General features: G+C 40.3%; 1 protein-coding gene and 1 long non-coding RNA gene across 3 annotated transcripts in view; one reads left to right on the top strand and one right to left on the bottom strand.

The window, feature by feature from the left end:
• Positions 1–24,008, top strand: part of LOC116217424 — a 61,386-nt gene that overhangs the window by 23,822 nt on the left and 13,556 nt on the right. The window contains exon 2 of the long non-coding RNA XR_004161946.1: positions 7,506–7,582. This is a non-coding gene — a long non-coding RNA (uncharacterized LOC116217424). The remainder of the gene's footprint in view (positions 1–7,505; positions 7,583–24,008) is intronic.
• UNC5D (unc-5 netrin receptor D) overlaps positions 1,724–24,008 on the bottom strand; it is a 93,957-nt gene continuing 71,672 nt past the window's right edge. For both annotated transcript variants that reach the window (XM_019622627.2, XM_010723105.3), the window contains exons 8-16: positions 17,386–17,571; positions 15,420–15,797; positions 14,409–14,493; positions 12,388–12,556; positions 11,137–11,364; positions 9,713–9,862; positions 8,145–8,309; positions 6,438–6,616; positions 1,724–5,124 (exon numbers count right to left, since the gene is read on the bottom strand). In XM_019622627.2, the coding sequence (XP_019478172.1) occupies positions 4,920–5,124; positions 6,438–6,616; positions 8,145–8,309; positions 9,713–9,862; positions 11,137–11,364; positions 12,388–12,556; positions 14,409–14,493; positions 15,420–15,797; positions 17,386–17,571 (1,745 nt within the window). In that variant the 3' untranslated portion in view covers positions 1,724–4,919. The remainder of the gene's footprint in view (positions 5,125–6,437; positions 6,617–8,144; positions 8,310–9,712; positions 9,863–11,136; positions 11,365–12,387; positions 12,557–14,408; positions 14,494–15,419; positions 15,798–17,385; positions 17,572–24,008) is intronic.

Here is a 24,008-nt window from a genome sequence, read left to right as displayed (position 1 = left end):
GGCGGCCATAGTGGTGAGGCCAGTCTCTTTTCAGTGGTACGTGGAGACAGGACGAGGGGAAACGGACATAAGCTGCAGCATAGGAAGTTTCGCACGAATGTGCGTAAGAACTTCTTCACGGTGAGGGTGACGGAGCACTGGAACAGGCTGCCCAGGGAGGTTGTGGAGTCTCCTTCTCTGGAGATATTCAAGTCTCGCCTGGACGCCTACCTGTGCGACCTGGTGTAGGGAACCTGCTTTGGCAGGGGGGTTGGTCTCGATGATCTCTAGAGGTCCCTTCCAACCCCTACAATTCTGTGATTCTGTGATTCTGTGAGGGTTTCCTGCGTACAGCTCGGCATAGTAAAGGCTGGAAGGACAAACCTGCACTTCATTCACAGTTGTTAAGGGCTTGGATAGGGTTCCCTGTTTTCATTCAGTTAATTACCATTTGAGATGGAATGCAGTCCTTTGCTTCAGGTCTATATTTCATAGACCCTAAACCCAACTAATGATAACAGCCCCCAACAGTTTGTTGCTTGTTTTTGTTTTGCTGTATCCACACACAATATTTTTTTTTTTCTAGTGGGAAATAAGAGCTGGGATGTTACTGAATGTTTTAAAACATTCTCATAGAACTGTCATTCAAGTGGCATGAAAGGAATGGACTGCAGGGCAGTGCAAAGGGGTGGGCTGGCCAGGAGCCCCTCCTTGTGCTGCAAAGGCCTGGGGGAGCAGCTGTTGCCAGGGATAAAAATAATAACAGCAATACTTCTCTGTACTGTAAGAGAATAGCACTGACATCTTTCCATCTGTTACAAAATGTCCAATAACATTTCTGTAGGAGAGCATGGTGGTTTTATGGCATTTGCTCTAGTAAATGAAGTTAAAAGGTAAACCCAGGGAGTAAGGCTCTTTCCTTTGTGGCTTAATGTCTCTTAATGTGAACTACGGGGCTGCAAAAGCAGTGTTGCAAAGCTGGAAATGAGCTTTGCGACATTGCAGTTCTGGCAAAAGCTGTGCTGTGTGTCACTTTTGGTGGGGGGGAAAAAAAATTGTTTAAAGTCATTTTTGAAAAATGAGTCTGAAAGGGGTCACAGCACAGAACTAACTGGGAGTGTTTGGGAAGATGGAAAATAGAGCAAGGCTGTGTCACCATGGCAGCTCAGTGGGACCTCCAGTGTTGCAGCACTGCAGTCAGTTCTCTCTGCTGCCTTTTGGTTTGCAAGGAGGCTTCTGACTTATTTTTCAAAAGTCGTAATTTATAAAATAGAAGAAAAGAATCAGATTTGGATTTCTGGCCCCTAATCCTGCATTGGGAGCTCTTTTACACAGCTGGGTTTGGGATCAAATCACAGAAACGCAGATCTCAAAGAAAAAATAGAACGTGGATGTTAAAAATATGCTCCTGGAAAGTTAAGATCGCAGATCCTTGTCAACATATCTATTTATATAAAATTTACATACTAATTCTAACTTATTCTGAGTGAATACTGTATTCCAGAGCATCCTTGCAGCAGCTTTTGGTGGGGAGAAAAGCTTTGTTTTAATGTGAAATAGAGAAATTAAAGCACCATTTAACATCTCCTGTTGTATTGCCTTGCTGTCTGTGAATGGTAACAAAACCCATTTGTGGCTGCCTTGTTAAATGGCAGCAGAGACATTTCTCCCCAAATGTTAACATTTCTCTCTCTCTAAAACTGGGACAGCACAGGAAGAAGGGAGGAGAACTGGTGCAAGCCTCTATAATTAAAAGTGCTAAGTTTTATTAATATCATCCCATGACGCTAACATAAAACAACAGAAAGGGAGCATCTGAAAACTGCAATATCTGCAGCAGATATCTAAGATACAAGAAATGCAAAGTTCCCAGGAGTGGGAGAAAATGGAACAGAGAAGTCAGACTTAAATACTTGCTGTCTGATTGCTGCCCACTATGACCCGCGTCATCAGGGAGAACAATTTCCTCTCTATGGAAAACGTTTGTGGTATGATGCACTTTTTTGTCACTTCTCATGCTTATCTTTTAAGCTATATGGTTTTTTTCCTCACCATTTTATTTTCATTTGCATCCTCTCTGATGCTGGAGTGATTTGCACTGCAAAGTCACTTACTGTACCTTAGGAGTGCTGCACTCTCACAGCTGTTTCTTGTGGTTTTATGCTCTAGCAAGATCCTCATCCTCTGTGATTGATGCTGAGTGTGAGAGTGGTGAGAAATTGAGAGTTTGAGGCTGTTCTCCTATCAGGTAGCAGCAATGGGCTGACTGAAGATGTCCTTTAATACTGAACTCATTTCTTAGACCACTTCCATAGACTTTTAGTCCTACTCACAATCAGATATTGTAAGGCTAAAAGGATGTTTTGTATGATACGGTATGGCAGATCCTATACAGCCCGATCAGTACAAGTTAGAAATGTAGTCTAGAAGTCCAGCTCCTGTTTCAAATTCCTTTCCACTGAGATAAATGGACTAGAAATGTTAGAATAATATTTAAACAACTAGAGGTCGTGAAAACAATACTAGGTTAGAAGTCAGTTCTCAGTGTAGATTCACAAAAGGGAGGTCAGCAGCAAAGAAGCTGCTTTGGCATAACTGAACAAAAACCAGGAAACAGAATAACAATTCTCTATTGAGCCAAGCAAAACTGAAATCTTACCTCGGGCCCAAAACTGAACAGCTTCTGTTCCAGTATTTAAAAAAAAAAAATAAAGACATTCTTTTCAGTACATAAATCAGAGGGCAGACTTCATGGGAGTTGGGGTTGGATGTGGATTTTGGTATCAACCCTGATCCCTTCCATCTGCAGGTTTGGTGCACACAGAGGAAATCAGGCTGGTCACAAGTACGAGGCAGGCAGAGCCGGATGGTTTCTCACATCTCTACTCCAGTCCAGGATGTAAACACTGCATGTTTCCTGAGTCCTGAGGTTGTGAGGGCTGAGCTCTGCAGAGCTTTGACCCCCATGTGTGGCTTAGCAGATTGGGACAACAAGAGCAGGAGCCACACAGAGCTCTGCAGAGCACCACAGCAAGCTTGGGGGGTTCATTGGGGTGGCAAACTGGAGCTAGATTGGAAAAAAAACAAAAAAACAAACCAAACCAAAAAAAAAACAGCAACCAAATTAAAACTGCATCTGAAGAGATGCTGAGAACAATTAACTGCTGGAGAGAGGCTGTAGTAGGTTTCCCAGACAACTGCAGCTCACTAAAATTCTGTTGCTTTTCTATTGATGTCATTTGCTATTTTTCATTTTTTATTCATGATGTTTTGTCCAATGGAAAATAAAAAGTTTCTGGGGAGGAGGAATGGAAGTCACTACAAATATAATTCAAAGCCAGAACCATGTGCTGCTGAGAAAAGTGACAGCTTCCTGCCAGCTAAGCTGGTATTTTTGTCTCAGTCTTAAATATGCTTGCAGCAGTTATGGGTTCCCATTGCAAACAGGAGTGCTGATGTCAGACCGCATGAAATACTAACATTTAAAAAGTGGTTGGGGAAGTCCAAGTGTTTGTAAGTCTGCCTGCTGAGCCAGGAAAGCCATGAAATTGGCCATCTCAGATCAACAAGAGCAAGCAAAGTCCCATCCAAAGCCACTGATTGTACTGCTCAGATCTGGGATCCCAGATGAAGAAATCATTTTGGATCATTATGGATTTCCCTACTAATTACTTGCCCTGTCATGCTGCTCTCAGCCCAATACAAGTACCCTGGGTAATTCTCAAAGACTGTACGAGTGAGAACACTGGTTGTATTTGGTTTGGTACCAGTTCTGCCAGGATGCTGACTCGCAGTGGCAGCTTTTTTTTTGTTTTTTTTTTTGGTTTCAGTTGAAGTAATAAATCATATTTGCGTGAGAAGGGTAAAAAGTGATGAGAATTCACTAGCTCTGTTCCAGATGTGGTGGTAAATAGAATAAAGGTAATGCAGCCAGCTCTATCTCCTGCACAACATGCAAGCTGTACAGTAAATCAGGCCAATTTCTGGTAGTGATAAGTGGGGGTTATTCTGTTGGTATGAACCTAAAGCAAAATTAAGCTGTGCAGATTGAATTTACCTCCAGTTTTCAGTACAGTGTAAACTTGCTAAAGCAGGACTGGCAATCTCCTGCATTTTATTGTTTAAATCCACCCCCAAAGCAACGATGTTTGCCCTAGTGAAATTCTGTAAATGGAGAACTTTAGGGCATTGGTCACAAGTGCTCACAAACACAGATTGCACAGAGAAGGGCTTTGTTCTGTTTCTGTTATCAGAACAGGCAGGAGAATCTGCAGCAAGGCTACATTCATTGAATAACTTTGTAAAAGGAATCGTTTGGATGACACCTGATAGCTATTAAATACTTAGACAATCTGTACCTCCTTAAATCTCTGAACAGGAGAAGGTCAGATTTTCAGCTATCCTTTAGCTAAATTACAGCAAATACACAGAGTCAACATGATGCCAGCAAATGGCATTTACATCCACTTTTCAGGTGCACAAAGGGGACTCAGGGCCCCAAGGACACAAACCCTTACACTGAGATTAACCTCTAGTGGCTCTAAATATCTACTGCGTAGCACTAGGCATTGTATTTTAGTAGGCATTGTATTCTTCCTTAGCATCATTGTTTCCTAAATGTAGGATGTCATAATATTTACCTTGCACAGCTTTGTACCTCGCTCCTTCCTGCCCCTGGGAATGATTGATGTGCAGTCTTGTTTTTGAATCTGAAACATGAATTTTAAATGAAAGAGGACTGTAGCAGAGGGACAGCTTGTTTTCCTTATTACAGAGATGATTTTTAATAGGGCTTCTTCTGCTCCTCCAACTGAAAATGGCATCGTGGAGACGCGTCTGCTTCCTTGGGCAGTGTGCAGAAACCCTTATTTCCTCCCTGCCAAAGAGATTTTCAGGTGTGAAAGTCAGCTGGCCATCGGTTCTTCAATGGAAATGAAGGATTAAAGTCCATTCTGTCTGCTGTAGTTGAAGTCAGGCTCCTCGATCTCAGTTTCTGTTATGTCTGAGATTTTAGAGTGTGTCCTTCCTATTTCCTCCAGGGCACAGGCGAGGGAGTCGAGGTCTCCATCATGTTGGTGTCGGGCTTCCCAGAGGTCCAGAATGACTGCAGATGGGCTGCTTTGTGTGGCAAAATAGGAGAGATTCCTGAGAGGAATAAGAAAAGTGGAACAGATGGATTAGAATAAAGAAACCTGCAGCAAGATCTAATTGGATGAAAGAGGGAATCCTAGTGAACAGTTCGTATGTGCATATGTGTGCAGTACAAGTTGAGCTTTGAAGTCTCTTATAGCAAAGCTCCTAGCAGTTTCAGAACTGTGAAAGAACAGATCCCTGTCCAGAATGAGGAATTAAAGCCAAAATGTCACTCCTGTCAAGTGAAACCTTACTGTCAGAAGAACTACAGCTATGGCAGTGCTCCATTATCTGATTATTACTTTTAAATAGATGGGGGAAATATGATGATGTTAATAAATTGTAGCTGGATGAAAGTTGGCAAAGTCATGACTTTTGCTCTAAATTTTATCATTTCATGTCTGGTTATTTAAACTGCTCGAGAACGTTCTTTTTCTACCTCTGATTTATAAAAATGCATGCTGCACCATCCAGATGCATCCAAGGGAGAATCAGAAGTTAAAGAACTGTCACAAACTCAGTCTTGCACAAACCATTGTAATCTCTATTCTGCACTGTCCTTCAGTTTCCTGAGAAAGCCAAAATTCCTCAGGATTGAAGAGCATGACAATGCATAGCAAACACTGCTAGATAAAGCACAGCGCTGTGACTCACTGCTGCCTGCCTGTAACTTTATTCTCTTCTTTGGTTCAGTTTTGATTTATTGACAACCCTGTGAAAAGGAACTCGTCAATAGGAAGTTGTGTTTTGCTTCATCCTCTGTGCTCCTGGGCACATACTTATGGAGGTGGTGGCAATCAGAAAATATTTCTGAGTCCGATCCCTTCCCCAGTTCCATTTAGCCAAGTGGGAAATGCAAAATAAGCAGTGAGGTTTTTATAGTGCCTCTCAGTTTTAATAAACATAACGTTATTGCTCCTAACAGTAGAGTGTAACTTTCTTTGAAATATGCTTTTTCTTTATAGATTTTTTTTTTTTCTCTCTAAAACCTAAAATTCAGTTTTGGGATGGCAGCCACGCAACAGCTGCTCAGCTGCTGTGTTCACAGTCATTTCTGAGTCCTGTACTCACCCACTATGGTGGGTTACAACCTGAGCTTAGGAGATAACACCAGGTGGGATGGGTTGGAAGGTAGGTCCTGTTTTCAGTTACTAGTAGTATATAAGAACACACCAACTACAGTTTATCCTTGAGAGTAAGAAAGACAATTACTATTTATGCATCCTTAATACCAGCACATAAGAAAAAAACCCCATAACACAATAGCAGCAAATTATTCTTGTTGCATATGTAAATGTTCACCTTTCAAAATTGCTTCCCATTACCTGCTGATGCTGTTTTTCTGTGCTAGCATCTGCCAGTCTTTGCCTTTGGCATTGGGTGTGTCAAACGTTGCACAGATTCTTTGTCTGATGGAGTATGGGATTTTAAATGCTTTTGCACCCATCTGTGCGGGGAAGTTGCTGTCATCGTGTGCAAAGAAAGCGATGGTTTCTCTTTCATTCTACACAGAAGATAAAAGCAAAGCAGTTAGTGCAGCACCGGGTTCTGATCTGGAGGTCTGCAAGCAGCTCTCCATTCCAGAAACAATGCCATCAATGGTCCTGTTCAGGAGCCAGGATCTGAGACAGGACTTTTGCATGGCCTCTTCAGTACCAGAGTACTGGGAGTGCACTCTTATGCAAGGATCTGCCTGGAAGCAAAGCATGTCTACATACATACATGTCTACATGTGCTGCTGCACCAAGGCTGCTTGCCAACAGAGAATGCATCAAACTTTGAGGTTCCCCTGATACTTTGCAGAGGTGACAACAGAAAACCAAACAGCCAGGAGGGTATTTTTCTGACTTGTGAAGAAACTTTCTCAAGCATTTAAAATAGTGTCATTTTCCTTTCACAGGAGTTTTGTTTATGGTGGGGTTACAAAGTGCCATAGAGCAGTGACTGGTCAAGTTGCATATGCCTAAAACACAGACATCTAAATTCTTTATCAGTGGAATCCAGGTCGTTCTTGTGGACTGGGCCTGTTCTGTTCCTATGAAATTATACCAGTCTTGTGTAACAGTCCCATTTCCATGCATTACTCGTTTCAGTGCAATGCGACATAAATATTAAATAACAACGATGCTGTAGTTTCTTCATATAACATTTATGACACATCCCAAAAGTCATCCGTGCAGAGTAATAGAGGTGCTGCAGATGTATCACAATGCCTGTCTGTTCAAATTAAACCTGCAGAACAATGGTAGGTTTCATACCCTGCACTTGTGAGATAAGCTGCTGCTACCTGCTTAGTTTGGTGCATCTTAAAGCTGTGAACGATTCAAATACTCAGTTGTTGATTATATTTGTTTTACAGTCTAATTATCCCCACTTTTCCCTCACCTTTTCAGAGCCATGGGAAAGCTCTCTGTGTCAGCACATCTGCTTGAGGACACAATTGTGACACTTTTTGAGGCCTTGTGGACAGGTAGGTCCCTCTGTTTTTACCTGAATTACGTTTGAGGCTTTCTTATTTAGATCTACGTTCTCTGCATATTTAGATCTACATTCTCTGCATATTTAGATCTACTTTCTCTGCACAGTGCTGTTAGCACACAGACATAGATATTTAATCCAGAAGTTTCTGAATACTTTTTAAACAATCAGCAAAGATGCTCACAAGCCTAAGAAAGGTAAGCATCTTAGTTCTCCTAAGTTCCATAAGTTCTCCTTGCCCTTTGGAGGCATTGCCTGCTTGAACACCGTTGCTGTGGCCAAACAGCATCCAGGCAAACTATTCTTCTTTAAACTCTCAAGATACTCAAAAACTTTCCACAAGAAAAATATCACCATCATCTCACATACATATAAATTATTTTTAGTGTTCTAGAATCTCAGTAAATGCTGGAAATAGAACTGAATGCTCTGCGCTTGCTGCAGCGTTAAACAGGGCATGAGAAATTGCCAGTGAGGGAGAAGGGGTAAAAACAGGGCACAGTTCTTCTGATGCTACACAGCCTGACAAAAGAAAATGAAAAGGATGCTTTTACCTCGAGGATGGATGTCTGGATCTGTAGGATTTGCTCGTGCCCCTTGACTTGCCGGACGCAGATCTTGCAGGACAGCTGTGTGGTTGCAGGAGTGTAACGCTCCAGGGAGAAGGCACAGTGCAGTGGCTTCTGGTTACTGCACCACACACGGGAGAATGGGACCTCCTGGGAGAGAAACAGCCCACCAGAATGGGGGAATGAGAGTGAGATGATCTTCCAAGAGGTAAAGATGCCTCTGGTTCTTACCATGCTCGCCGCAGCCCCTTCCTGCTCTATCAGCCCAGTTTTTAAGGGTTCCCCTTAATTACATGGTCTGTATGGTGGGAAGGATGCTAAGCACTGAGCACCTGCTCCTGTAGGATGGTCAGGACAAACAAAGGCACTTATGATTTCTCTGGGCTATGCTGACTGCCACCTGCTATGAACTGCTTTAACGCTGCACTTTTACATGGTGCTAATTTGTCTCTTCAAGCCTTGAAATGGATTTTGCTACTCTGAGCAATCTATTAACATAAAGCTTTCCTCATCGTAGTGTCTGACAATGGTTTCATTGCATCAGCTCTTTCTAGTTGTTCTAGACAACCCAAACTTAAAGCCTTGGTATGTGGGAGAGAAATGAGTAAACACTGCAAGGAGCCACAGCAGAAAACATTTCACCGAGGCAGTGCAAGTTGGTCAGCAGTTTCTGTTAAGAAACCATCATCCTCCTCAGCTGCCATTCAAATGATACTCAATTATAAAATGCAAATGTTTATTTGGCTTCAATATCAGCATTGTGGCATTGTTCTGCACACCCTTCTCAGAATCCTCGAGTCCTTGCTGTGTTCAGAGCCTTCCTTAAAGCAAACACAGCCCCAAAGGATTCAATGATTAGGCAACAAATCAAAAGACAGGGCTGTTTTTATAACATAAGTTGAGGCAAAACATGATTTGTTGTATTAATAGAAACCTTCCACGTCATTACATTGAAGGCTTTTTTTTTCCTGCTAAAAATCAAGATGAAAGACATCTGTATTTTAAAACATCAGCTTGCTCTATTTGCCAGCACGTGGCTTATAGCTTCCAGTAACCAATACATTTGAAATTCATCTTATGTTTTGATTTATACTTTCCTATTTTCAACAGCCTCTCTAATTAATGTCTTACAGGAAAAGTAATTTGCTCTTCATCAGGTCTAAGAATGTGCGTGCTGTAATTTGAACTCATGACATTTAAATACTGACATATATCCCCTCATTTTCAGCCATATATTCATAATTATATTGAAATTGGAATGACAAAGATATCAAAAACATTTTCAGTAGCGATAAATTCCACTGGAGGTAATTTAAATAAGGAAAAGCACAAGGTTGCTTTCTATTAAAAGATACATGTTAAGTATTCTGCTGCATTTGAAATGTTTCATTCTGTTTTTGACAAAATCACAATGCAGTGCATTTTTATAGCATCTCAGAGATTAAAACCACACCGTTCAGAAATAAAAGGGAGAGTTGTCTTGTTATGGTTGTGCCAGTGAAAATTCTTACTGCCTCTGAATTAAAATGCAAACAATTAAAATGGGCAATTACCTGACAGGCAGTAAAAGGTTTGATTCTCCAAAGGAAAGGAGGGATATCGAGGACAGATATCTGGAGACTGAAGGTATTCCCTTTGAAATGCAGAAGTTTGGGTTCATCCAGTAATTGTCCTCCTTGGAGTCTTTCATCCAAAACCACTTCCTGCAACGGCAGAGGAGAAAAGAATTCTTTACTATTAGAAACAAATACCAACTGTGATGAAAATTCATCTCTGTGAAAGGAACTGAGGCCATCTACAGCAGTGGAGTGTTTCTGTCACAGTGAGCTCTGCCATTTGTGCTCCACCACTGGACTTCCAGGGGTGTCGTTAGGCTCTGTCAGCTCTTTTGCTGTCCTTGATGCTACTTAGGATTATTTTCTCGACTCCCTCAGTGTCAATACCAACGCACCTTCCCTAGGACTGCAGTGATTGAGAAGGAAACCCATAAGGGTATTGCAGCTCATTAATGCCTTCTTATTTCAGTTTCAAGTTGAAGCTGGGCTTTTCCATTGGAAGTTACTCTGTGGTTCTACTGAATGTCACAATTTGAGAAACAAGATTATTTTTATACAACTCTAGAAGTTATAGAACATTATAAAATTGCACATTAAATATTAACTAAAAGCATATAAAAACATAAAAATTACACTACTTAGAATTTCATTTTTATGAAATGCTATAAAACTGCTACACAATACTAAATGATTACAGCTAGGGTTTATTCATAACTGATGCTGAGTCACTGAACTGTGAACATATCAGCCAGATTTCCTTTTATATGTTCAACAAATACCTGAAGGAGGAATTTGGGCCTCTGAATTTCAGGCAGATACATCCAGGAAAATACTTCCAGCCCACAAATTGTGTAAATAATATAAAGGGTATAATTACAAAGCTATTGTAAATCTTTAACCATCCTTTCAGTGGCTTTGATTTTATTAGAGCACAAAGATGTTAGCGTGCGCTCCATTAAGACGTGGGTCTTTATTCTGTACAATAGGAAGTGAAAATTTGGTTACAACCGTTTCTATTTCAGCTCTCAAAAGAAAAACACTTTGTTAAAGCTTCTCAATTCACCATGGCTACAGTAGCCTGTGAATCTTATTGTTTTGCCTTGGAATGCAAAGTCATACTAATTTTAATTTACACTTGGGGATTTTTTGGTTTAATTGTTTTTTAAAAGAGGAAATGCACAACTATCTATTTTTTTTTTTTAACAAGAATTTAATTATAACAATACAATCTCTTTCTTCTTGCTCATATTGTAAAAAGGAGAGGAATCCCTCAAGTGATTAATGACAGCGAAGGGTAATGAGCGTGATAAGGAACATACATCGCAGTTCTGAACTGTAACCCTAGGGATAAAGGAATGTTAATATTCTGCAGGGGGGGGAAAAAAAAATTAAAACCAAAATATCCACGTGAAATTACTTACCTGAAATGCACAAGGCGTGTTATCCATGCAATACACTCTCAGATTGTAATCCAGAGAATTGCAAGACAGGCAGCCAAAAACCGCTACTTTCAGCTGTCGGACGGCACACTCAGAGATGGGTTCTCCAATAAGTGCATAAGTTCCAAAGCTGTTTAAGAGAATGTGACAGGCATAAGGATCCAGCAGGCAGTAGCAGGAAGTAGTTTCCTCTTCCACAGACATCACTTCCTGCAAAATGAAATTCAAGTTAAAACAACAACAGCAACAACAAAGGCTTTGATAATAGATGTCATGACATCATTTGTTTAAATTGTATTCAACTGGAATGCAAAGTTATTCCCAAGAGCCAACTTCACGTCCTTAAAACTCATGTTGATCTCAAAGAATGAGGAAAAATAGACTAACTATGCAAGTGAATAGTCGCCATTTAGCCCTGAGGCAGCAAGAGGATTTCTGGCGATACACTGTACAGATACAATGCATACAGCATATAATAATGACAATGCCTACGCAATTTGAGCTTCTTTTTTCAAGTGTTCTTGACTTTCTATCTAATTTTTTTTCCTCCAATGTCAAGGTAAGAAATTACCTTGAAGATTGAAGTCAATAAGCAAACCTTGAGCAATAGCAGGTATTTGACATCCTTTCAGAACATCCACTACAGTTGTTTATCTTCATCAAAAAACTACCTAACCCATTCTTTTGTATTTCATGCTTAGTTCTGCATTACAGCATCATTAGATGAGATATCTGAGCAATCTACTGCCTGGTGTTACACTCCTCATTAATTCTGAGCTGCTTGTAACTGACACTGATGGAGCTGACAGTGTATTGAATGAATTTTATGAGGAAAACGAAGCTGAATTTGAAATGGTTTAAACAAGAGCCACAACAATATGGTGGTTTACAGGAGGAAAAGGATACAGTTAAGGTATGCACAAGTGTTTTAGTGACTGTTTGTTTTCTTTACGATGCAGGGAATCAAACAGTTCCATCAGAAGCAGTACAATAAAGCGTTGACCCTTTTCTCTATCTTTCAGTTCAGCACTTGAACAGAATTCAGCTACTTTGAAACAAAATGCAAAATCTCTATTTTATTTTTTTCCAAAGGAGAACAGATGCTTCCTTTAAAATTGTTTTGATTGTTCTGTCCCTTGCACCATCTTCAACCAGCTCCTGGCTGATTAACAGCAACCACGTTTTCCATTTAGCGTAAAAAACCTTTCAGTGGGAGCAGAAGGATGAACCTACCTCCCATTTTCCTTGCTGTGTCCTTTTCTTCAAGTGGATATTCCAGTGCTCTGAATTTACTTCTGCACAGTGTGGGATAGTCAAGGCAAACGGAGAGCTGACGGAGACATCCGAAGGGCCACACGTCACTTCTGGTCCCAGCAGGACATCTGGACCTTCTGGCTGTAGGCTGGGGGTGAATAACAACATCTAAGGACCTTTTTAATGAGTGAAAATGTACTCCCACTAACTGCAATACGAATTTTAAATGTTTTAGTTAAAAATCCAAGTAAGCGCTTCGTTCATCTGTTGCAGAAAAGATAAGCCAAACTAGAGCACTAATTTTCATATAGATTTGGTAGCAGGAAGTGAAACAGAATTATTGGGTCACATGTACTGAAATCATTGGCTGGCTTTTTAGATTCTAGTCTTTAAAATACATTTTGATTTGCTTAAACAAAATGAAACACTGGAAACTATAAAAGTAAGCCTCGCGTTGTGCACCAGCTGGTAGTGCTACCATCTAATTCTGCCTGCAAAGAATGTCATTAACAATATCTCCACAGCAGTGAAGATTAAACAATATTTCCCCAGAGGAGATGTGAATAGAGTTTTGGTTAAGTTGTGCCATTGGTGACGATTCCCATCAAAAACAGCCCTGATTTTTCAAGGCCCAGGAATGAAATAAAACACTGCAGATACAAACAGTTCCCCCCCCATCACCTCTGCTCCTATCAACATATATCTCATACCAACCTATTTCAAGATCTGAACGAAGACTAGAATAAAAGTGACAGCTAAACCATTCCCAAATAACCTAAATCAGAACAGTACGATCCTTCTTCTCTCCAACACATTTTAAAGTGACCTCAAATCCTTACAAGAACCACAGAAATCTCCATTCTTGTACGCATCTATTTATGTGGTGAACTCCTGTGTTAAATTAAATTGCACTGAGCACGATTCGATGTGCACAAGGTTTCATTCAGAATCTACAACACGAGCTGCTGTATTTTTAATGGTTATAATTCTTCTGCTGGTGAGGTACAGCACGGCCATTCTCTCCCTCAGTTCAGATGGGTGAAAGATGCATCAACATTGCCTCAACTGGAAGGAAAACAGCCTGTGATAATTTTCAGTTGGGTTTGCTACCTCCGTTTCTGCCCACGATAAAAAGGAAAGCAGTAGGTAAAATTGGCTGCTTGTATTTAATTAACCTATTTTAACTCCCTTCTGCAGAACCGTTGCAGATAAAACAGCTGTGGGTTTGTTGTTTCTTTTTTTTTCCCCCCCCCCCTATTACTATTACTTCTTCCCTTCCTTTTACATATCTTAATATTCCACTGAGAATGATCAAAAACCTGTAGCAGCAGATGGGGACAGAATAGGAAAGTTCTCACAAAGGAATTCAGATAAGAGAGGGAAGAAAAATTAAAATAGATTTCAGATTAAGTTTTGGAAAATAGTTCCAAGCTTTAAAATTCATAGGCAGCTCTGTATGATTCAGTTTGGTCTCTTCGATTCATTTCTTAAAATTTACCTCACCAAAAAAACAAAACCAAAAAAAAAACCACAAAAATCTACTACAAAACTAAAACAGGACCACATCTAAAAATGAAGACTATGTTCCATCAATCCTGGCAGCTAAAAGCCAACTGGGAAGTAAGCATTTTTGTGAGAATGACTATAAAAAAAATCTAAAATAATCTGCTCCTCTGACTGTGCTTTTTCATAAAAGAAAGGAGAGGAGTCATTCCCAAGCCTCTGACTTGGGACCAAAATCTCTTGGCCTTCTAACATGGAACGAAGGCCACTGAAGTGATTGCAGCAGAGTTGATGAAAACACTCACGGCTGCTGCTGGCAACAGAATTTAAAGCCATGCATCTGACAGAGCATCGTATGTCACAGCTGTGTGGCCATACCAGCACCACTGAAGACAGGTAATCCATTCCTATAGACAATCTTACCACGAAATCCATGAAACGAGCCACTTCCACACATTCTGCATGCTATTGACACGGGCTTTTTAGATACGCCTTACCTGGACTCTCTTGGGTTGATAGCAAGATAGATTTCCCATGAACTCTCTTCAGGAATTGCTCCGTGTGGCACCAACAGACTGACTCCTGCAACAGAGCAAAGGCAGAAGTTACCTTTGGGAAAGATGCTGAACGTAAAGCTGAGTTTAAAGGAAACCCCGAGTAAAGATCACAAGAGTTCAAACATAACCTGTTAGCTAGAAATGGGGGCATCCAGCCATTATAGAGAAGAAACTATTCAGTGTGAGAGTTTATTCAGCACCGTATGAACATGGTGGTGTAGTGCAAACGTGCTGCAGGAACATGATCTCAACATCCTTTATTTGATGTTCCCAGCTAATTTAACAAAAGCGAAAGTCTCAGATTCTGTCTCACAAAACTTTCAAGTCACAAAATAAAAACTACTCCTTAAACAATGCAAATTGAGCATTCCTGTTGCAATGCTCCAGTGCATAGCCCAGCCTTGAAGTGCTCATCTCAAAGAAAGACAAAACCAGAAAGCCAGGAGCACGGTAATGAAAGCCACACTGGAGTTTTCCTGTTTCTCCTGAGACATTTTAATTGTTATGTGCTGCAGACTTTAATAATATAATGAAGCCTGACAGTGTTAATGCAGTCAGGTGCTGATGTGTGTAGACTCTGCTTTGAATTTGACCCCATTATCTGAGATCCTGATCCAATAGCAATTTCCTTTCTGGGGAGTGCTTCATTTGGATCAGGATCCAAGTGAGCTACAGCTTTAATTAATATAACTTTCATGCTAAAGGCATCAAGAGGTGGTAATCTGTAGCAGTTCAAATAGGCATAATACCTCTTTACTACTAATCCCAAGCTTTGTTTTTTATCATAGCCACCTCCTGTGTGGGCAACAGGCTCTACCTCACAGACTTTGCATTATGGAAGCTCCTACTTTTTATGTATTTAATTCATAGAATGAATGGATAAAGCACTGCACCAAGCATAATGAATTTCATATAAAATTATGTGCTATTAATAAGAAAGGATCTACTCACCTGTATTTGGAACCACTAAACGACCTCCCAGGTGTCCAAAGATAGCAGTTGTCTTCAGCTCATTTCTTGTTGAAATTGAAGACAGGTTCTGAATATATGCAGCCTTGTTTCTAGCCTGTATTGTTCCAAAACCTCTAGCATTCCCATGAGGAAAAGTTCCAGAATGTGCCTTTCCGTGATATTCAGCCCTCTCTGTCACCCCTAGGGAAACCATGAACGAACTCTGAACTTTGACTTTGATGTCTGACAGTGGGTTAAACAGTGAAGACTCTGTCATTAGCTCCTTGTCCATTGGATCCTGCAGGCAGATAGGTCCACTGTAGGTTCTGCTCACTGTCAAGTCAGGCTGCATGGATGAATTCAAAAGCAGGGAGTTACCTGGTGAAATGAAGTGGATCAGGCAGTTAGTTACTGTATTGTAGAGTGTGCAGTGAAGCAGAATAATGCACCTAGGTAACACATCACTGAAGAAATGATGCTGTGGATAGGGAATGTTCCATCCATTTTATGCAGATCTTCATAAATCACAGAGAAGTGAGAATTTGGAATCTTGGACTGCAATCCTAATCGTGCACTAATTTGAGTTACAATCCTGAAATGAATAAACGTCTTTGATTTAAACTATGCCCTTAGGTTACAAGAGCTGCACTTACACTGAGAAGTGAAAAATAATAGATGTATGGGTCTAAGTAGCCTAAGACCCATGACTCATGTCTGATTCATGGATCGTGACTGGTGGTGTTGTGTTTTCTTTATTAAATGACTGGTGGTGTTGTGTTTTCTTTATTAAACAGTGCTGGAGATGTTTACATACTGTATGATATTCCATGCACACCTGCCTCAGTGCCCCATTAACCCAACCCAAGTTCCAGCCTGAACTGTGCCACTAAGCGTGCTGCAGCTAATTCCTCCCTCCTTAGCAATGTCTGGAGCTTAAATCACTCTGCACTCGAGAGCTGCCTGCAAATAAAAAGTCAGGCCTGTATTTCAGTGTCACTTTCAGTGAACCATTAGATGCATTTGTAAATCCTAAGCAGTACTCAGCTGCACTTTGATTTCCCCATCTATAAATTGGAGCTAGACAGGTAAGACTTAAGAGATCTCTCTGATGTGCATCTAATGCTAACTTGTTTGATGCACTCAGCACATACTGCAGCCCTGGGAAAAATAATTGTATTTGGAAAGTAAAAGCTCTCTTCTCTCTGTTCTGTGCAATATAAAAGAAAAGTACCAAAGTAAGCACTGGAAATTTACATAACTGAGCTTTAATTCCTTGTATCAGACATCTCTTCTTGACCTCACCATCATTTCCTTTTTGATTTGCTCTTCTTCCCTGGCAGCCTCAAATCTTAAAATCAAAGAGGATGATGTTGAGACCCAGATGAAACCATGCTAAAGATCCATCAGGTACTTGATCACTTTATTTTGCACTTCAGGCAATTCCAATGTGCATAAATCCATGAAGGAACTTCTGTTTTGTTCTGGATTTGGTTCTGTGTGCATGCTTTTGTTTTTAATTACAACCCATTGGGTAGAACTTTTTGCTGAGCTCGCACAAAAGGACAGCTTCATGCCTGAGGGAAAGTGGGTTAAAGTAGGACAAGACTAACAAGGGGAGGAATATCACAAGCTGTCCATCCAGGAGGGTTCTAGCTCAGAAAAATTCCTATGAGTCACAAACATCAGCATAGAATCTAATGACAGTATTTCTGAAGCGCAGAGAGCGTGGTCAAGAAAGACTGTATGTCCAAGTTGCTGTGTCAAATCAGTAGCAGAGACTACAAAAGACATCACTGTTCAACCCCCAGATCCCACTCCATGTGCCAGGTCTGCCCTTCCCTGGCTCCAGATGCGTCTGCTTAGCATGAGGCTGGAATGCCCTCCTGCAGCCAGTCATCACATATGAGCTTAGTATCTCTTTGTAGTAGGGGCTCTGGAGAGAAGAAAATGAAATCACAACACTAACCTTGTCTGACTGTTTTAAAATTAAATGTCTGGAAGCCTCCTGTCAGTGCAGATGAATCAATCACATCCACGCCGTACTCACTCTGACTCCGTCTGTAAAGGGTAACACCAACCACCAGCACAGCTACAGCAATGACTGCTGCTCCCAGGCCAGAGTACAGGGCAATGTCACTGGCTGTCTCTATATCTGAAGGAGAAAAAAGTGGGTATTGAGTCAGCAACGCTCATGAAAATGCCCAGAGTGTTCCCAGCAATGGGGATTGTATGCAGCCACAGACTCGCAGCCAGAGGAGTAAAGCTTGAGGCATAAACTCGGGGCAGATCACAGCAGGATAGAACAGCGAGGAGCAAGCATTTAAAAGCATGAACACATTTCCTGGTGCCTCGTTCTGTGTACTAAGCTTATACTGATTTAGGAGTTGCATCATGGTATTTGAGGTTTTCTTGAAGTGGGATAGTTGGACTTGTAGCAGTCAGAAGCAGAGTGCTTACCACTAAATACCTTCTCTCCTCAGTACACACTGCTAGCTCGGGCTGTGCACTCAGGTATGCCATCTTTTACCATTCTTGCCCAGTGGAGATCATTAAAGTATGGTAATACAGCCCTTAGAGGGGAGAACGTGGAAGAACTGAAGCCAGGGAGAGTTGTTTTATGTACTGCAGGATTCTCATTTACTGACGGCTTCCAGGGACATGTAAGTTTTTTGTTTTCAGCTCTAGAACTAATCCAGGATGTCATAAATCCTCTGAAAAAAAAATTCTTAGTGAAGATTTTCCCTTCCTTCCCTTTTTATTTTTTTGTGAGCTTTAGTTTAAGAAGGAACAATCCACCCTCTCAAAGCTTGAAGAATGGCTGACAGAATCCTGCATATCTTGGTGGAATCCTGCTGTTGGAAACAAGCTGGAACCCAAAGCCTTTCCTCTGACCACATCCACACGTTAAGCTTACAACCAACTTTCCTAAGACTTCAAACTTTTTACAGCAGAGAAGAGGAATTTTTTTTTTTTTGAAAGAATGAACCCAAATAAAACCCTCAAGTATTACGTAATTGAATTATCCAGTCCCGCTGTTCTAGATCTCCTGGGATTTAGGACCACATACCATGAAATTAAACTACTTGGAAGTGTACAGAGTGAGTCCTCAACTCCCTTAATGCCAAACTCCAGCTTAGAGGAAGAGATCATGGTGTACATTCACCCTGTGCATCACCTGCTATCTCACTCCACATTGCTTCTTGCTATCAGGTGAGGAGCATGTTGGTACAAAACAAGCGTTTATAACAAATGACAGTGACAAAAAATAACCAGGAAAAACAGACTATTCAGTACCACTGAATATATACGGTAGGAAGTCAAATTCAACATGTAATATGGAAATAATTAGTGAAACTGCTTAATGTTTGGGAGGAGGCTTCTGTTGTGCATCTTATTTTTTCTAGAGTCAGATAACTTTATTTCAGCTGAATTCTTAAAATGAACACGAAACCACAAACCACTGGAATGGAAGAAATTATGACCTATGGGCAGCACTTGAAAAGCTGGTGTTTGTGGCTCACCAGTTTCCTACATAAACTACGTGGCTGACAATGATGCAAAGCTGAACTTCCTGGGAAGGCACAGCAGCTGCCAAATGCAATCATGAAGTTCAACTGTATTCTAACACAAATAAAAAACACCATATGCATTGCAGCAGCGAGGAAACCGAGCAGGAAAACACTGCTCTAAGTAGGCTGAGGCACATAGAGATTTGCTATTTTCAAATAACCCCATACTGAAAAACGTTTCCAATTTTTAACATATTTGCAATCTGCTGAAAAGGAAAAACAACAACAAAAACATCACCGAGCTTTTAGTTTGTGCAAATATCAACTTCCAGGAGACATCCATCCGCTGTGGCCTCTCACGACAAGTAATCACGACTGAGAAACCTCAGAAGTAAACAGCTCAGTTCCAAATTCACAATTACAACACGCTTTTACCAAATAAATTACTGAGAAGAAGATTTCTTTTTCTGCAGCATTTTGCAATTTTTTAATTCCAGAAAGTAAGCTTTTAACTGACAATGGAAACGTATCAGAATAACAAAGGGAGTTGCCTCTATTCTACATTTTCCATCTGAAATAAGAAACACAAGAAGACCAGGGCACAAAGGAAGACCCTGGAAATACCTCAAACCAAGAATACTTGAATCCCAATCCAACATTTGAATCACATACTGTTGTACCTCCATTTTATTCTTTAGCACCACATACAGAAAGTACAGAAATTATTTACGTTTCCATCCTTCCAATTTTCTATTTCCAATCTATTTTGTTGTTACGGGGAATTAATTGTGATATTCCATCACCAGCTTCATTTTTGTACATTGGTACAAACAAGTCAAGGGAAAGAGTGGTATTTGTCTCCAACAAACAAACAAATGGGAACAATTTGGCCAATGAGGTTAAGAATTGCATCCTCCCAGCCCCAAGGTGTCTGCTGCTAAGGGCTCCAACTTTTACACATTTCAGTTACAGGACACATGTTTGTGGTAATTGTAGCCTATATTTCACTCCACCTTCTGACACTGTTACACAACATTTATTGAAAGCACATTTGATGGTAATGAAGTTTCTATTAACTATGATTAAGTTTTCTACAGCACCTGAAGATAATTTAAGATGTGCAGGAGCAGAAAATGAAACATTTGGTTTAGTACATTAGGAAATGTAATTGATTAAATTATCTCATTTACAATAAGTGCTTTCCAGGAGATATGCAAGGCATGTTTTTCCCCCAGTCTCCCATTAGAGTTTGCTAGGAGATTGGAAAGATTCTTTCTGCTTCCCATCCTCCCTTATTTTCCACCTCCCTTACTTTTGATGCCCCTTAGCAACTTGAAATCCATTGCTTCACACAGCTAGTCCTTGAGAGTAAAGACCAAAAGTCAGAGCATAACGTAAAGGCTAGTTAGTAGAACAGGTTGTTTCTCAATTATCTTCATAATTGACTTTGATTTTGCATCAGTGATGATTCATGCAGTCTTAAACGAAGTTCCTGTTTCGCTGAATAGCAGCAAGCTGTACAGCATGTTTCTAACCCCACAGCTAAAGAAAGCATTTAATTCTCCAAGGAACCTGACGTGCTAAAATCAATGCCATTAAGGTGTTGTGTTTTTTTTTTTAATAAATCAGAAATTAAAGCAATTTAACTAATGCTCTTCCAAGACTCTCTAATTAAATGGGAACAACACAGATATATAAAAATGCATCACTTGCATTCAGTTTCACACAGATCAGTTGGTATGACCCAGCAGGAGGCAGTTCCAGGAACACAGAACATGGGATGCACCTCCCATGAAATTCCATAATTCATATATAATCCACACAATTCATATTCATTGTAGAAGACTCTCTCTTTAAAGAAAATACAAACAATTGCATCCACTACATTGGATGCACAGGACAAATGGATTCTCGTTCCAAGTCCTTCAAAGGAATTAAAAAATGTATTTATTAATCTAGTTATTTATTAGTCAGAGTTCAAAGAAATCTTGTAAAGCAGCGAGTAATCCTCAAAACGTTGCATAAGGTTTATAAGAACAACATCTTAGCTTTAAAAGAGGATAGGCCTCGTGGATGTTGTGACTTCAAGGGAAGAGCGCCTTCTCTTTTAATGAAATCTTTCAATTAATCAATCCAAACCACAGGTACCATTCTTATTTTAACTAAAATTCCACTGAAAACAATGGAAAACTGAGAAACAATGCAGGATGGGAGCTCCTGAAAAGCAGTATACAAATGATATGTAGTAAAGCACATAAACACCCTTCACCAGTTGGTAAATCGAGTGAGCTGACCAAGGCACAGCAAGTAGTGGAGACAGATTAGAACCAAGAAAGCCAAACTCCTATATTATCTTTTTAGTTTTCCGCTAATCACAAGTTCTCAAAAGATTGATGTGAAGATATGCAGGGCTCAGCAAGACACAAAATTACTGAAGAACAGTCACTCCTTTTATTTTCAGTCTAAAAGCTATGATCACCAAGCCGCTAAAAAGATGCTTTCAGTAGATATGAAAGCCTTTCATATAACCTTCAGCTGTATTCAGTTCCTAAACAAATAAAACAAAGTGGCAGAGAAGATGAGAAAAATCATATTTACAAGAGGAAAGAAAATAACTTACTTTGGGATTTTATTTCATGAAGAGGTTTTTTATCTAGAGAGAGAAAGAGACAGAGACAGAGAGAGAGAAAGTTGCACTTAATAAATTTACATGGAGCATATCTATTTCCTACATCGCGTCTGTCTAGCTCTATAAATGAAACATCTTCTCTGTGTTTGCTGACAATATGAATATTTTACGTTGTCCATATTTTATTTTTTTTCCCCTTCATCTTCTTTTTCTAAATCTCTTTCAGGAAGTTCTTTTTCAGTCATTTCTCACTTGATTAATTTGATTATTTGTTAGCTTTTTTTGGATGCTCTTATTTAGAGCACAGTGCATCCAACAAGGAAGTTCAGTACATGGAAGTGGATCACTTGACAGTTCAGTTATGAATTTTTTTTTTGTATGCTTGATATATTAAAAAGTTGGCAACATTTTAAAAAATTGTCCCTCAAAACGTACAATACACTCATATTTATGTCTCTATTAAATACACAAAACTATTGACCTGTATACTTGTATAAAAATAACATACAGAACCAATGCATTACTTGAACACGTAAGTATGTATTTACAAATGTGAAATTAACTTTATCAAGCTGGGGTTTTACACTAGTAAAACGTGGACTGGGCTATCTGGATCCATCCAGAGTCAATCAAAAACCAAAGCAAGAATTGGGAAGAAGTGACGTTCCTGGGACTGTAAGGATGCCTTCTTCCTGTTACTCCCAACTTCTCTAGTCAGGGACTGAAGAAGGGATAACCTGAGCATGCATAGCCCCCGATTTATTGCTGTTTCATTCATTGACTCCAAGTCAGAAAATTCACACTGGGGATTAGAACTGTTCCTGCTTGTTCAGAACAGGGCCACGTATCTCCAGCATCTTATGTTCTTCCCTTTACTTTCATTAGAGTTCCTCCTCGTTAACCAGAGGAATGTTTCATTTCTATTTTTGCCTCATGAAAGGAACAAAGTTAACAAGTTGTGCCTGATAAATAACCTCCAAGAGATTAGTTATCTGAAGCTCTGCACTGCATTTCCTTCGCAACTCCCAGTGGGATGAAAAGCAGAGAAGGAAAGGAACGTATCAGAAGATGAGCAGGGAAAAAGAATTCAAAAAATAGGGTAATTGCATCAATTCCTATTAGCTGAGAAAGCAATTATGCTCCTAAAAATAATTTGACACCAGTACATGTATACAGCACGACCCATAAAAGAGGAATGGTATCATGCTCTAAGATGAAAGAAATTAGACATTTAATACTTCAATCTAATTGAATGCACATGGAAATTTCAGAGCCAGCACATTCTCTCTGCTACTGCCCAGCAAAAGGAGGAGCAACAGCTTCTGTGCCATGGGGCTTTGGATTCCTCTTATGCTGTTCAAGTCCCAGTGAAAGTCTGTTGTGTGCAAATACTGAGAAGGCTCTCAACACCAAATTACTGTGGATTGGTACCAGGCCTGTGAGTGGAACTCCAAGCATTCTGTCCTTTTTTCCTCTACCTGCAGTAACACTGATAGAGATTTGACCTGTACTTGAAACCTTTGTTCATGCTAAAAGCTTCAGAGAGTTTTGTCCTAAAATACTTCCTGAAAATTCACTCCTGGAATCAGCATTGAATAGAAGAGCTAGTCCTTGAAAGAGAGCTGCCTAGCATGGCATTGATCCACTGCACTTCTGTAACATCAGAGAGCATCCAGAGCTGATACTAAAGTGATAACTCAATGCCACAGAGACTGACAGAGGGGCCTGGATGAGCTCAGAAGCAGAGACTGAGCTGCAGAAGCTGCAAGGAAAAGCCTGTTACTACAGCAGTGCCAGAGGCCCAGTCTGTATCTGAAACAAACCGTGCTACAACAAGGGCTTGGGGATTTTCAGTGACTGCTGCCATGGAATGAAGCCTGCTCCATCAGGGAAAACGTAAATCGTCCATCTCGGTGCTTAAGAGGCAAGGTTTTCCCCAGGCCATATGCTCCTTTCAGGTTACCAAAATGAGCATAATACCATATTTGTTCCTTTGCTCCCAAAGCATAAGCACAGCACAGCACAGGAATGCAGAACTGACACGCAACCACACAGCGTGCAAGGATATCACCCCAAAGTAGGAGAGGTGGTCTTCACCACCTTGCAGGGTCATTAAGGAAACGTGACCTAAATGGGATCTCCTTTTATTAAGGAGATGCTTTCCAGACACTTAAGAAGGGCAAATCCTATCCCAGCGGACTGGCTGTGAATAGGTTTGCCTTTGTTTATTACTCGTAAGAAATTGGAAATCAACTTTGACCCAAAACAGCTCTTGCACCAAGCGTATTCACGTTGGTGCTTTGCCAGTTCACTTGCATTAAAAAGTAGGAAGCTCAGTAGCACTTTCTATGAAATATGTTGTAGCAGATGGTCATAATTACACATCGAAGAAAACCTTTACTAGCATTTTCAGTCATCTGATAATGAATAGGTAAAGCACATGCTACAAAA

This window comes from Meleagris gallopavo, chromosome 24 (genome assembly GCF_000146605.3).
Source record: "Meleagris gallopavo isolate NT-WF06-2002-E0010 breed Aviagen turkey brand Nicholas breeding stock chromosome 24, Turkey_5.1, whole genome shotgun sequence".
NCBI classification, from domain to species: domain Eukaryota; kingdom Metazoa; phylum Chordata; class Aves; order Galliformes; family Phasianidae; genus Meleagris; species Meleagris gallopavo.
This window is presented reverse-complemented; position numbering and strand designations above follow the sequence as displayed.